Genomic DNA, 14427 nt, shown 5'->3' with positions numbered 1-14427 from the left:
ACCGTAGAACTTTAACCATCAATCTCAAAAAAATAGGCAACACGTGATAAGGCTAAGCTAAAAGCCATTTAATTGTTATTACTTGAAAGTGTCAAACTATACAATAAAGTGGTCCTAAATTTAATTTCAAGGTCTTTCAATGCATTTATAACTAAAAGATTTATCAAATTTTTTTGAAACAACAAACTAAAATAATCATGAATTACAATCTATCTTTCCAACAAAACTTGAATCCATAATCTCTCAATTGAGCAAGTAACTCTTTAATAAAAAAAAAACTTTTTAAGAGATTTATCAATGGCTAATTTATGTTTGTACATAAATTTGGTTAATCAAATTTTGTAAATCTAAATGCATAAAGAAAAAGGAGGCGCCCTTTTTCTTTTTCCTATTTCTTTTCACAAATGGTTCATTATATAGTAATAACGTGAGGAGAAAGCTAACTATAATCCACATGGTAATGCTATAAATACCCGATTTTCGGTTTTAATTTGTATATCACAAACACAAAACAACAACATGAACCCCTTAGACCATGTAGAATTCAGAAGGCAAGGCCATATGATAATAGACTTCCTTGCCGATTATTATGAAAACATCAACAATTACCCTGTCCGAAGCCAAGTCAATCCCGGTTATCTACTTGAAAGGTTGCCTGATCATGCTCCATTTATCCCAGAGTCAATAGAAAGTATACTAAATGATGTCGAGAAAGATATTATCCCAGGCTTAACACATTGGCAAAGTCCAAACTTTTTTGCCTACTTTGCATCCAGCGGAAGCACAGCAAGCTTTCTTGGTGAAATGCTTATGAATGGGTTTAATGTTGTCGGATTCAATTGGCTTGCATCTCCCGCAGCAACAGAGCTAGAGATCGTGGTCATGAAGTGGCTATCAAAACTACTCCAACTTCCGCCGGCCTTCTCGTTCTCAGGTGGTGGTGGTGGTGTCTTGCTTGGCACTACGTGCGAGGCCTTCATTTGCACTTTGATTGCAGCTAGAGACAAGATGCTTGATCAAATAGGAAGAGAAAACAATGAGAAGCTTGTTGTCTATTGTTCGGATCAAACCCATGTGGGTCTCATGAAGGCAGCTAAAATTGTTGGAATAAAACCGGAGAATGTTCGACAAGTCATGACAACAAAGTCCGAAAACTATAAACTCTCTCCACAACGACTGGAAGAGTTGATTAAAAGAGATGTTGAAGCTGGCTTATTTCCGCTCTATTTATGTGCTACTATTGGAACAACGTCAACCACAACAGTGGATCCGTTGGGACCCTTGTGTGAGGTGTCAAGCAAGTATAATATATGGGTCCACGTGGATGCTGCTTATGCAGGAAGTGCTTGTATATGCCCTGAGTTTCGTCACTTTCTTGATGGTGTAGAGGGTGCTAGCTCCTTCAGTTTTAATGCACACAAATGGCTTCTCACAAATCTCGCTTGTTGCTGCCTTTGGGTGAAAGACAAATCGGCTCTCACAAAATCTCTCTCCACGAACTCGGAATATTTGAAAAACAAAGCCACTGATTCAGGAGAAGTGGTGGACTTCAAAGACTGGCAGATAACACTTACAAGACGATTCCAAGCGTTGAAGTTATGGATGGTGCTACGGAGTTATGGGGTGACTGGTTTGAGGCAATTCTTAAGAAACCATGTGAAAATGGCAAAAGATTTGGAAAGGTTGGTGACGATGGACAGTAGGTTTGAGATTGTGGCGCCTAGATACTTTTCTGTGGTTTGTTTTAGGGTTTCTCCCTATGTGATTCATCAACACCATGGAAACCAACATGAAGTAAATGAATTCAATAGTAAATTACTGGAAGCAATAAATGCAACAGGGCTTGTTTACATGACGCAATCAGTGGTTGACGGAGTTTACTTTATTCGGTTTTCTATTGGAGCAACACTCACCGAAGATAGGCATGTGAAGATGGCTTGGGAGTTGGTGCAGGATCAAGCAACTTCCATGTTGGGTACACTGGCACCAAAGAAGGCTTCCAATGGGAAACACACCAAGCAGATCGAAGACCACTTTATGTAATCATCTAAAAGAAGAAATACAACATATCATGTTCTCCATTCTATGATGTAATTTGAATAATTTTTAGGTGCGGTACTGTAACCGCATTTATGAATAAATAGTCATTGTGATAAAAATATATATATATATATATATATATATATATATATATATATATATATATATATATATATATATATATATATATAAGGATCATTTGAGAACCTATAGTTTTTCGAGAACCCGAGAACCAAACAAGGAAAGTTAGATCAAAATAATAGAAGGTTAAGATGATTTGTGACATTACTGTAAAAACTTTTAAAAAAGAAAAACGGGGGCATCTGATTTAAATTAATTGGAGGGCATTTCAGGGATAAGAACTTATTTGGTCAAACCATTTCCTTATCCTCTTTCCCCTTCAACTCGTCTCTCTCCTGTTCATCCAACTTTCAACTATCTCTCATCAGACCATTTGTGTTCCATAATCTACAGATCATCGACGAGGAATCAAAGAATCAATAGGACGACGTTGTCTTATGGATCAATAGATCGATGACATTCCGATCATTCCATCTCGATTGTCAACACCTTCCACCTTGATAATGGATGCCATCGTTGTACTCCTCACCTTTCTTATGCCATCGTTAGAGTTTTCGCTGATCTTTCACGCAGTTATACAAATCTCATCTCGAAACCTTTTTACAAAGCTTTGTTCAACTCGGATGCAGAATCAACAGACGAAGTGATGCTCCGTTAGTTCAAGAAAGAGGTGTAAGAGCGGATTAATGTAAATCATTCGGTGGTGGATCGACGAATTACTCTTCGTCACGTCATACTGAAAACGATATCCAGCAGAGCCAGATGATAGCGTCGTTTCCGCCTCCATCAGATGGCTCCGTCAGGTGGCTTTATGTGCTATTTGGTTCATACATTTAAGATAAAGGATAATGAAACATGATAGGCGCTTAAAATCTTATAAAATTGATCGATGTCTAGTGTTTAATCTTCAATCTGTTTGTGTTGGATTTCTCTTCTTCATATGTTATTTCATTTATACATGACAGAGGATAATAGTGTTTGAAATCTCATATAATCAACAAAATTATATTGTTCTGGTGTTTGTTGTTGGTTTGAAATTTGAATGATATCTTTACTTCCACCATGTCTCCTAATCTTGACTTTGTTAATGAGAAGGAAGATGTAAACTTCTTGTTGAAGATCGGAGGTGGATCATTGGCAGGTGCAACATCCATTAAGTTCGGGAGTATACTGGTGCCATAGATCACATACTTAAACATCACTCAAGCTATCATTATATCAGATTGCTGAAGCATGTGATGAGACTGCCGATGACTAGCTTAAAAGCTACAGGTGTAAAAGATGTTGTTTCTTCTGTAATTGCCATTACAAATACAAAACTAAAAGTTGAGAAAGAGGTTGTTGCTGGTAAAAAGAAGACAGGTATCTCATCTCTATTGCTTTTCTGATAAACTAAAGTGGCAAATCAATCATCCAAACCATACCATACATTCTGTTTTCTGCAATTAGCATGCACTTTTTTTAATATATGTTTTATTATTATCTATAACAGGGGGAAAGAAGAAACAATTATTGGTTTGTACTCCCATTTTTTTATTAATATTTTTATCAGGTGAAGATATAATCATTGATCCCATTTTTCTATTTTTTCTTCGGTTAACGACATTCACTTATTATTCTTTGTGTATGTAATCCATCCAATGTTTTGCCGTTGTTATTATGAGGATAAGAGAACCCAAAACTACATCACAATTCTTTGCTTCTAGGAAAATGGTAAGTTTTTATTCTAAATTTATATTTTATTATTAAGAAAATATCATTGTATTCAAAGTATCTTGTTATTTCCCGTTTAGGATTGTACATGAGCCAAGAGTGAAAAATAATCAAACTTAGCAGCACGAAAGGTAAATAAATATTATTCTTATAATCTTTTAGTTTAAAAAATGCAGAATCTTTACAAACATTCAAATATTTAAATTATTTTTTGGACACAAACCAATTATATAGTGCATTAATAGTCATCATCTGCTTCTTTAGCTGTTGGATGGTTATATCTCTGTCTTCATTTGTCTGGATTAATTCATTCCTTTTGTTGGTAAATGAAATGAAACTCTCGATAAACCTGAAATCACATATGAATTACATGCGATTCACATGTAATTCATATATGAATCACAAATGATTCATATGTAAATCACAATTACACGTCATTCACATGTAAATTACATATGAATCATATGTGATTCACATGTAAATCATAATTACACGTGATTCACATGTAAATCACATATGAATAACCTATAATTCACATGCAAATCACAAGTTGGTCACATATGATTCACATGTAAATCACATTTACATGTGATTCACATGTAAATCACATATGATTCACATGTAAATCATATGTGATTCACATGTAAATCACATGTGATTCATATGTCAATCACATGAAAATCACATATGATTCACCACAATTTCTTTCAAATCTACAAGAAAATTTAAAAAAAAAAAGATTGATGCAAAAACTCTGATTCACATGTGATTCACATGTAAATCACATATGATTCACATGTAAATCATATGTAATTCACATGTAAATCACATGTGAATCACATGTGATTCATATGTCAATCACATGAAAATCACATATGTATTTTTGTGAGTTTTTGCATCAATCTTTTTTTTTAAAATTTTCTTGTAGATTTGAAAGAAATTTTGGTGAATATTGAAGAGGTGAAAAATGATAAATTGAAGAAAATAAGGAAATATTGACACGAAGACATGAAAATGCTTTGAAATTTGTAGCATTTATTATTTTTTATATTTTATTTTGTATTGAATAAAATACTTGTACTGTTATCTTTATAGATTAATTAATAAAAATGAGATTTTTTGTGACTTACTTACAAATATTATAGTATAAGAAATATACATATATGCATTTGAAAAAATATGCATATATGCACCTAAATATTTACTTTTTTTAAAAGAAAATGCAGTTTTTTTTTTTTGCAATTTCAGTTTTTTTAAATGTAGTTTTTTTTTTTTTTTTTTTTATGAAAAAAATGTAACTTTCGTTAAAAAACATGTAGTTTTTTTGAAAAATTTGCAGCTTTTTTATATTTAAAATTGTAGCTTTTTTTTAAAACATTGGATTTTTTTTTCCGAAAAAATGCAGTTTTCTTAAGAAAAATTGCAGGTTTTTTGAAAAAAAAATACAGTTTTTTTGAAAAAAAAATACAGTTTTTTTGAAAAAAGAATGCAGTTATTTTTTTAAAAAAATTGCAGTTTTTTGAAAAAAAATACAGTTTTTTAAACACTATTTTTTTCAAAAATTCATGTTTTCTATAAAAAAATTAAACAATCTGCATTTAAAAAAAAACATAAAATACTATATTTAAAAAAATCTGAAAATTTGATTGATAATGTAAATTTTTAGACATTTCTATTAATATATTAAATAACACAAAAAATTAGACATTAAATGAGATTGGTAAGATGACGATCATGTCGTTAATGAATTGTTTTTGATCCAATGTTCCACTTTTAGTTCTCGGGTTCTTGAGAAAATATGAGTTCTCAACCGATCTCAACCCTATATATATATATATATATATATATATATATGTGTGTGTGTGTGTGTGTATATATATATATACACACACACACACATCTTTTTTACCGATGTATCCTACACCTCATTTGTACAATTCCAATGCATTTTTTTTAATATATGTTTTATTATTATCTATAACAGGGGGAAAGAAGAAACAATTATTGGTTTGTACTCCCATTTTTTTATTAATATTTTTATCAGGTGAAGATATAATCATTGATCCCATTTTTCTATTTTTTCTCCGGTTAACGACATTCACTTATTATTCTTTGTGTATGTAATCCATCCAATGTTTTGCCGTTGTTATTATGAGGATAAGAGAACCCAAAACTACATCACAATTCTTTGCTTCTAGGAAAATGGTAAGTTTTTATTCTAAATTTATATTTTATTATTAAGAAAATATCATTGTATTCAAAGTATCTTGTTATTTCCCGTTTAGGATTGTACATGAGCAAAGAGTGAAAAATAATCAAACTTAGCAGCACGAAAGGTAAATAAATATTATTCTTATAATCTTTTAGTTTAAAAAATGCAGAATCTTTACAAACATTCAAATATTTAAATTATTTTTTGGACACAAACCAATTATATAGTGCATTAATAGTCATCATCTGCTTCTTTAGCTGTTGGATGGTTATATCTCTGTCTTCATTTGTCTGGATTAATTCATTCCTTTTGTTGGTAAATGAAATGAAACTCTCGATAAACCTGAAATCACATATGAATTACATGTGATTCACATGTAATTTATATATGAATCACAAATGATTCATATGTAAATCACAATTACACGTCATTCACATGTAAATTACATATGAATCATATGTGATTCACATGTAAATCATAATTACACGTGATTCACATGTAAATCACATATGAATAACCTATAATTCACATGCAAATCACAAGTTGGTCACATATGATTCACATGTAAATCACATTTACATGTGATTCACATGTAAATCACATATGATTCACATGTAAATCATATGTGATTCACATGTAAATCACATGTGATTCATATGTCAATCACATGAAAATCACATATGATTCACCACAATTTCTTTCAAATCTACAAGAAAATTTTAAAAAAAAAAGATTGATGCAAAAACTCTGATTCACATGTGATTCACATGTAAATCACATATGATTCACATGTAAATCATATGTAATTCACATGTAAATCACATGTGAATCACATGTGATTCATATGTCAATCACATGAAAATCACATATGTATTTTTGTGAGTTTTTGCATCAATCTTTTTTTTTAAAATTTTCTTGTAGATTTGAAAGAAATTTTGGTGAATATTGAAGAGGTGAAAAATGATAAATTGAAGAAAATAAGGAAATATTGACACGAAGACATGAAAATGCTTTGAAATTTGTAGCATTTATTATTTTTTATATTTTATTTTGTATTGAATAAAATACTTGTACTGTTATCTTTATAGATTAATTAATAAAAATGAGATTTTTTGTGACTTACTTACAAATATTATAGTATAAGAAATATACATATATGCATTTGAAAAAATATGCATATATGCACCTAAATATTTACTTTTTTTTAAAAGAAAATGCAGTTTTTTTTTGCAATTTCAGTTTTTTTAAATGTAGTTTTTTTTTTTTTTTTTTTTATGAAAAAAATGTAACTTTCGTTAAAAAACATGTAGTTTTTTTGAAAAATTTGCAGCTTTTTTATATTTAAAATTGTAGCTTTTTTTTAAAACATTGGATTTTTTTTTTCCGAAAAAATGCAGTTTTCTTAAGAAAAATTGCAGGTTTTTTGAAAAAAAAATACAGTTTTTTTGAAAAAAAAATACAGTTTTTTTGAAAAAAGAATGCAGTTATTTTTTTAAAAAAATTGCAGTTTTTTGAAAAAAAATACAGTTTTTTAAACACTATTTTTTTCAAAAATTCATGTTTTCTATAAAAAATTAAACAATCTGCATTTAAAAAAAAACATAAAATACTATATTTAAAAAAAATCTGAAAATTTGATTGATAATGTAAATTTTTAGACATTTCTATTAATATATTAAATAACACAAAAAATTAGACATTAAATGAGATTGGTAAGATGACGATCATGTCGTTAATGAATTGTTTTTGATCCAATGTTCCACTTTTAGTTCTCGGGTTCTTGAGAAAATATGAGTTCTCAACCGATCTCAACCCTATATATATATATATATATATATATATATATATATATATACACACACACACACACACATCTTTTTTACCGATGTATCCTACACCTCATTTGTACAATTCCAATGACACCACGTTGTCCAACATTGGAATGACGCCAATCAAATTCGAGGCAAAAGGATTAAGGATTAGGGCATATCATTGTTAATTTTTTGCTTTTAGGGTCTTAATGGAGATGCTCTACCGCAGGAGCAATTTACGCCCGAATATGCATAATTTTCTTTGGATTGCATGGTCTCTAGGGTTTTTATTGCTGATCGAATAATTGTTATATTTGTTTGAAATCCATTCAAATTTCATATATCATTGCGATAGGTTTTCATAGAATTACGCGAGGATGCATTATCATCCTTCAAAAAAAGGATGATAATCTGGTCACTCCTTCAGATCGCAAATTAGGCAAGGCTGTTTTTTTAATTTCTTTTAGTTGGTCGTTGAGAATTTTCTGGGGCTTTTAATTGAACATGCATTATGATCCTTTATTTCTTTTCTTAAGTTGATGCTTTTTAATTTCATGATCAACTATTTTGTTGTAGAAGGTTAATGTTTAATTTTTCATTTCCTATCTTTTTAATTATTTGTCTCTTGTAACTTGTGAACTATTATATGGAAGTGTATTTCATTTTGTGAATCTGTTGGGGATTTTTGAAATATTGCATAAGCTTCTGGATCAAGAAAAGCTTAGCGAGACTATTCATAAATATCTATTACTTAGATGTCTTGTGTGGATGATTCAAAGAAATTCAATGAAATAAAGAACGGGGTTTTGAATTTTCATTTGTTAATGTCTTTTTATGTATTTTCTAGACTATCAACAAATATTCAAACCTTTTATTTATCTAATTGAGTCAATATGTCCATACAATTTGTTTTGTTTGTGTTAATTTATACTTCCCTATTTATGTCATTGTATATAGTATATGGGCTCCTTTGTAACATGTGTACACTATATATTGATATTTATACATGCAAACCTAATTAAGGGGTTTCCACATAATCTATCATGGTATCGAGCCAAACCGTACGTCTCTTTCTAAGAGTTCCTACAATAGACTTAAGTTTTTTCTTTTTTCTTTAATCTACATTCCCAGTCCACCATAATTAATCCTGTGTCTCCTCCTGTTCTTTGTCTCACTCCTACATCTCTTATCACAACCTCATTCACTGTTGCATTGGTTCCCTTTGATGTTGTCGACTATCATCACAACAGCCCATGTCGAGCATCAAATATGTCCCACCTAATGTACACCAATCTTCTGTTGCTGTTGTTTTCTAGGAGCATCTTTGCCGCTGATCACTTGGCCTACTATCCTCTATCATTGTTTTGTTTGATTGATGCGGTCAATTTTCTCACAAGTAGCCCTCGGTTAATTCTTCTAGTGTTTCTCTACTACCATTGTTGTACATAAAGACACTATTGGTCTGTTAGTTTACGTAATCTCAAGGAAAAACACTTGCCTTTCCTTTTATCTCTTGTCATAATTAAATATGTTTTATGCTTTTTTCACTAGTTCATAATGTCCATTCCTACTAACACTACACGAAATCAAGGCACTATCGGCGACGCCTTTAGCGAGGACAAGAGCTTTTAGCGGAAACACAACACTTTGTCGCTGCTAAAAGCCCTTGTCTCCACAAAGGCGTCGCTGGTAATACCTTGTTGACCGAATCCATATTATCCCTTCCAGTAAACCCCAACCGTCTGATCGAGTATCTAATGCAACGATTGGGACCTCATTTTCACACAAACCCAATACCAGCATGAAAAAGTCACTGCTAAAGGCCGAAAAATTCGCTGCTAATGGTCGAAACAAAGATGCGACATAAGCTCCCTCGTTATTGTTGCCACTATTAGTCATTGTTGCCGCTAAAGGTTAAGTGTCGCTGCAATTAATTGTCGTCGCTACATGTTATAATGGCTAAATCCCTAGGAAACTTTAAGTACTTAGGAGTTATGATAGACAAGATTTATGATATGTGTTGTACTTAATTGTTACGCTGCACAAATATCCTATTAAAATAACCATCATTATGGTGTGTGTGTGTGTGTATATATATGTATATATGACATTTTATATATATATATATAGATATATATATATATCAGATAATTATGAGATAATAAATATAATTATCAAATGCATACATATACAATAATAACTATATATATATATATATATATATATATATATATATATACAGAGAAAGTGAGAGAGAGAGAGAGGTAATTATGATAAAGATAAAAGATTAAAAGATAAATGATAATATCATATGGTTAATACATTACTGAGTTGGTTATTCATCCACAAGCCTTGATTAAATTCAGCATATCCCTAATACCTATAATTTTTATTCTTGCGAGAGCTAGGAAGTTATCTATAGATCTATATGTGCCATGACAACTCCACCTGCGATTGCTAGCTACAATCATGGCAGGATACCTTCCATATAAGAAACTATTCGACGTCTGATGAAGCGTCGTGATCTAGGCTACATTTACAGTCATAGTGTGGATTATAGGGGCTCATGTTAACATATTAAAAAAATTGCTTTAGATCTTAGATTACCATTAGGGACGCCTGGTATGGTAATTAAAATACGTTAAGATCGTTAAAAACCGTTGAAAGATAGTAAATTAGGATTAGCAAAAGAAAATCCCAATTAAAATATGTTAGGATCATTAGAAATCCTTGAAAGATAGTAAATTAGGTTTAACAAAACAAAATCCTAATTAAAATACTCCAGGATCGTTAGATACCCTGAAAAGATAGTCATTTAAGATCAATAAAAGATAGAAGACTATATAAATAAATAAGAAAGGTTTTCACTAAAGAAAAGTATTCTTAAGAGGTATTCAAAAATTCAAAATAAAAACTTGTGCACTCACCAACATTATGTTGACTTTCAAAATACATGTATTCTCAAGAATATGAGTGTGGAAGAGTGTCCCCCGAGTATGAAGGAAGTTTGCAAGGAAGCTGTTGAAGTTTAGTATACTTATTGTAGGAGTTTGTGTTTGTCCCTAAAATAATGTAATCCTTCAAAATTAATAATAAAAAATATTTAAAATATACATTTGTGTTTTATTGTACCTTTTTCCGGCATCCGATTATCAATACGTCGCACTGCACGGTGTTTCCGCCAACAACTGGGCAGGGTGTGACACTATTTGTACGAGCCGACAAATGTAAATACTTTATCACAAGAAACATTATCGAAACCATCTAACTGGAGTCAAGAAAAGTAAAAAAAAAATTGAGTTTTCAAAGTATAAAGCTGAGAATAAGAAAATCAATATTGATGCTTCGATATCAAATGAATATGTTTCTTCATCTCAAAGTAATGAAGCTGATTTCATTAATCATATTTAATTCAAAGTTTGTAATTGGATTTGTAGTTCCACATTTCACTCTAATGTTTGAGTATCCAAAAAAACTTGGGTACCTAAATCCCTCTAATTGATTGTAGGTACTATGTGACGAGCAATATGATGAAAATTGGTATATCAATAGTGATTGCTCATGTCACATGACTAGAAAGAATGAGTGTTTGAGAGATTTTAGGAAGTGATATTGCCATATTTATAACTATTTTTAGGCAATATTTAAGTACATTTTTATTAATAAGTTGATAATATGTTTAGAATAATGGTACTTATGACTTTAAATTGTTATTTTCAGTCAATTAAAAGGATTTTCGAAGAGAGGGACCAAAAGTGACAATATGTAGAACATGGGAGACTTGAAAGACAAGAAAAGAATAAATCCACGATAGATACTGAATTCACGACGTGGCGAAATCGGCCACGACGTGGCATGAGGGTTCTAGAAGATAAACATCGCGATTTGGAGGATTCCTTGTACAGTACGGATAGCTTGAAGCCCACGGCGTGGCCTAGATAGCCACGACGTGGCGCGGGTTTTTGAAGATTATTTAAGTGCTCCTGATTATTACGAAAAGGAGAACCTTTTGGCTGAAGGAAAGAGTTCCAGGAGACGATTCAGAGCGAAAGAAGGGTTCTGGAAGAAGGTTTTCAACACCAAAAAGAATAAAGGTTTATATTTTAGTTAATTAAGAACATGTCTTTTATTACTTTAAGTTGTGTTGGTTTATTAGTTGCTAGGATGAGCAGCTGAATCTAGCTACTCTTGTTTAGCTAGATGAAGTTTCAAACTTTTGAATAGTTCAATGTTTATGGATTAAGTTTAGTTGGTAAAAATTGTTTGTGTTTGATTTGTATTACCTAGCATGCTATTGTTTGTTTCTCTAATTGCTTGATTGCATGTTCTGTGTAGCTTAGTGACCATTAACTGCATGAACTTGTTTACCTAATGATTTACTGAACATTGAATTGTTAGAGCTAGGATTGACCAATCTTAGTTAGTAATTAGAGTAAATAAGCTTAGCTGTGCTAGAGAACGTGTATTGTGACCATAATCTTGTTTATATTACAAACCTTACATAGCATATTTACATTCATAATTAGTTCTGTGTTTAATTATGTGTGAATATACATGGTTTGACATGAATTAGTTAATTATTGGTAAAGTTAGAACTAAATTACTAATACAACTAAAAACCAACTTAATAATCCGTAATCATTAGCAAGACATAAGGAAGAAGTGGATTCAAACTAAACAAGAGTGTGTTTTTACTTATTGAATTTGATTTAAGTTCATCTGATCTTGTAAAATCAGATAAAACCCCTTTTAAACTTGTTAACAATTAGGTTAATTTAATAGTAAGTAAATTAATTAGAACACCGTTCCCTGTGATCGACACCCGACTTACCCAAACTATATTGTAATCTGACTAGGTACACTGCCTATAAGTGCATAGTTAGTTAAATTTGTTAGGTTATAAATATTAAAATTAGTGAGTACTTTTGTGCACATCAAGTTTTTGGCGCCGTTGTCGGGGAACGGCTTAGTTTTTAGCTTATTTATTTGCATTAAATTAACCGATCCTTCTTGTGGATTAAAAACCACAAAAAGTTAATTTTTCAGCAAAATAAAATTTTTCTGTCAGTCACAGAGTCCACGACGTGGGAATAGCCAGCCACAACGTGGACTATTAAAAAACTAAATTTTTAGTTGATAGTTAGTTTTTCTTGTTTTAGTTCAGTTTTATGTTTTTAGTTTAGCAAGTTGCAGGAGTTCATGACCAAAAGCTCAAACACACCCTTGGTGCCACCACTTGAAGATCCCGAGTCTGCAATTCACAAGAAAAAGACGCCCTTACAAGAATTGAAGTCAGCTATTTCTAGGAAGTCGGGAAAGAAGACAGGAGAATCAAGTTCATCCTCGAGGCACAAGAGAAATCTTGAACATTTGGATCATACGCCCGTCCAAACCAAGTCCGAAAGCGATACCGAGTCGGAATTTGAAGAACACACGAGCGAACCCTAGAACGAGCCAAGGAACGAGATGGCAGCAATTGAAGAAATGTCCATGGGAGCTTACAAGAAGCGGATCCGAGAAGATGTGGGTCCCGGTTTAGTCCAACCCGCAATACCTGCCACTGCCACATTCGAGTTGAAGGGACACATATTGACTGCACTGAAGGACATCCCATTTTTCGGGAAAGATCATGAGGATGCTTTTAAGCATCTAGATGAAGTAAACGACATTGTGGATTACTTTAATGTCCCAAATGTCAACATGAACACAATATTGCTTAGGATGCTTCCCATCACTTTCAAAGGAGCTGCTAAGGAGTGGTTAAAAGCACTCCCACCGGGTACAATTACCACTTGGGCTCAATTGCGTGAGCAATTCCTGGACCAGTTTTTCCCGCCATCCAAGATAGCCAAACTCAAGAAGGCAATAGCTAACTTTGAGCAACAGCAGGGGGAGTCATTATACGAAGCATGGGAGCGGTACAAGGGCTTGCTCAGAAATTGCCCTCAGCATGATCTAAATGTGCAGCAAGAGATGTCAATCTTTTATGATGGGGTCAACGTTATGACAAGACAACTCCTTGATTCTCAAGGACCTTTGACAAAGAAAAACCCAAGGGAGGTCAAGGAGCTAATTGAAGAATTCGCGAAGCACTCTCGCGAATACCACAACCCTAGGCAAGATGGAATCAAAGGCGGTGGAGGGGCCCAAACTGAAGAAATAGCAGCTGTCATGGCCATGCTGAATAATATGGATCGAAGGATAACACAAATGGACCAGTCAATACATGCCATAAAAGTGGGTTGCGAGAGATGTAGTGGTCCACACTTGACCAAGGACTGCAATGTAGATGAGTTTGGGAACAGAAAAGCTCAAGTGTGCTACTATAGTGGGGATAAGTTTGATGAGGACTGGAGGAAACCGAAGAAGGAGTGGCTGCCATATGAAGAGTATAAGAAGCAAAACGAAGAGAAGTATAGGAAGACAGGTCGAGGCTTTTATCAAAAGGAGCAGCCACCAGCCGAGAAGAAACCCAATCTAGAGACCATCTTGATGAAATTTATGGAAGCTTCGGAAAAAAGACACGATGCCACTGATTTTGCTATTATGGAACAACAAACTTTGATAAAG

General features: G+C 32.4%; 1 protein-coding gene and 1 non-coding gene across 2 annotated transcripts; one reads left to right on the top strand and one right to left on the bottom strand.

Moving 5' to 3' along the window:
* The first annotated feature begins 487 nt into the window (after positions 1-487).
* Positions 488-2159, top strand: LOC145075271 (tyrosine decarboxylase 1-like). Its single transcript, XM_079021571.1, has one exon. It carries the CDS (start codon positions 520-522, stop codon positions 2041-2043), a length of 1524 nt encoding a protein of 507 aa, XP_078877697.1. The 5' UTR covers positions 488-519; the 3' UTR covers positions 2044-2159.
* An 11548-nt stretch (positions 2160-13707) lies between these two features.
* On the bottom strand, positions 13708-13814 carry LOC145077429 (small nucleolar RNA R71). The gene has a single exon (XR_013693175.1). It is a non-coding gene; the product is annotated as a small nucleolar RNA R71 (small nucleolar RNA).
* Between the last annotated feature and the right edge of the window lie 613 nt (positions 13815-14427).

Source organism: Lactuca serriola, chromosome 9 (assembly GCF_051521515.1).
Source record: "Lactuca serriola cultivar US96UC23 chromosome 9, Lser_US96UC23_V15, whole genome shotgun sequence".
Lineage (NCBI taxonomy): Eukaryota > Viridiplantae > Streptophyta > Magnoliopsida > Asterales > Asteraceae > Lactuca > Lactuca serriola.
This window is presented reverse-complemented; position numbering and strand designations above follow the sequence as displayed.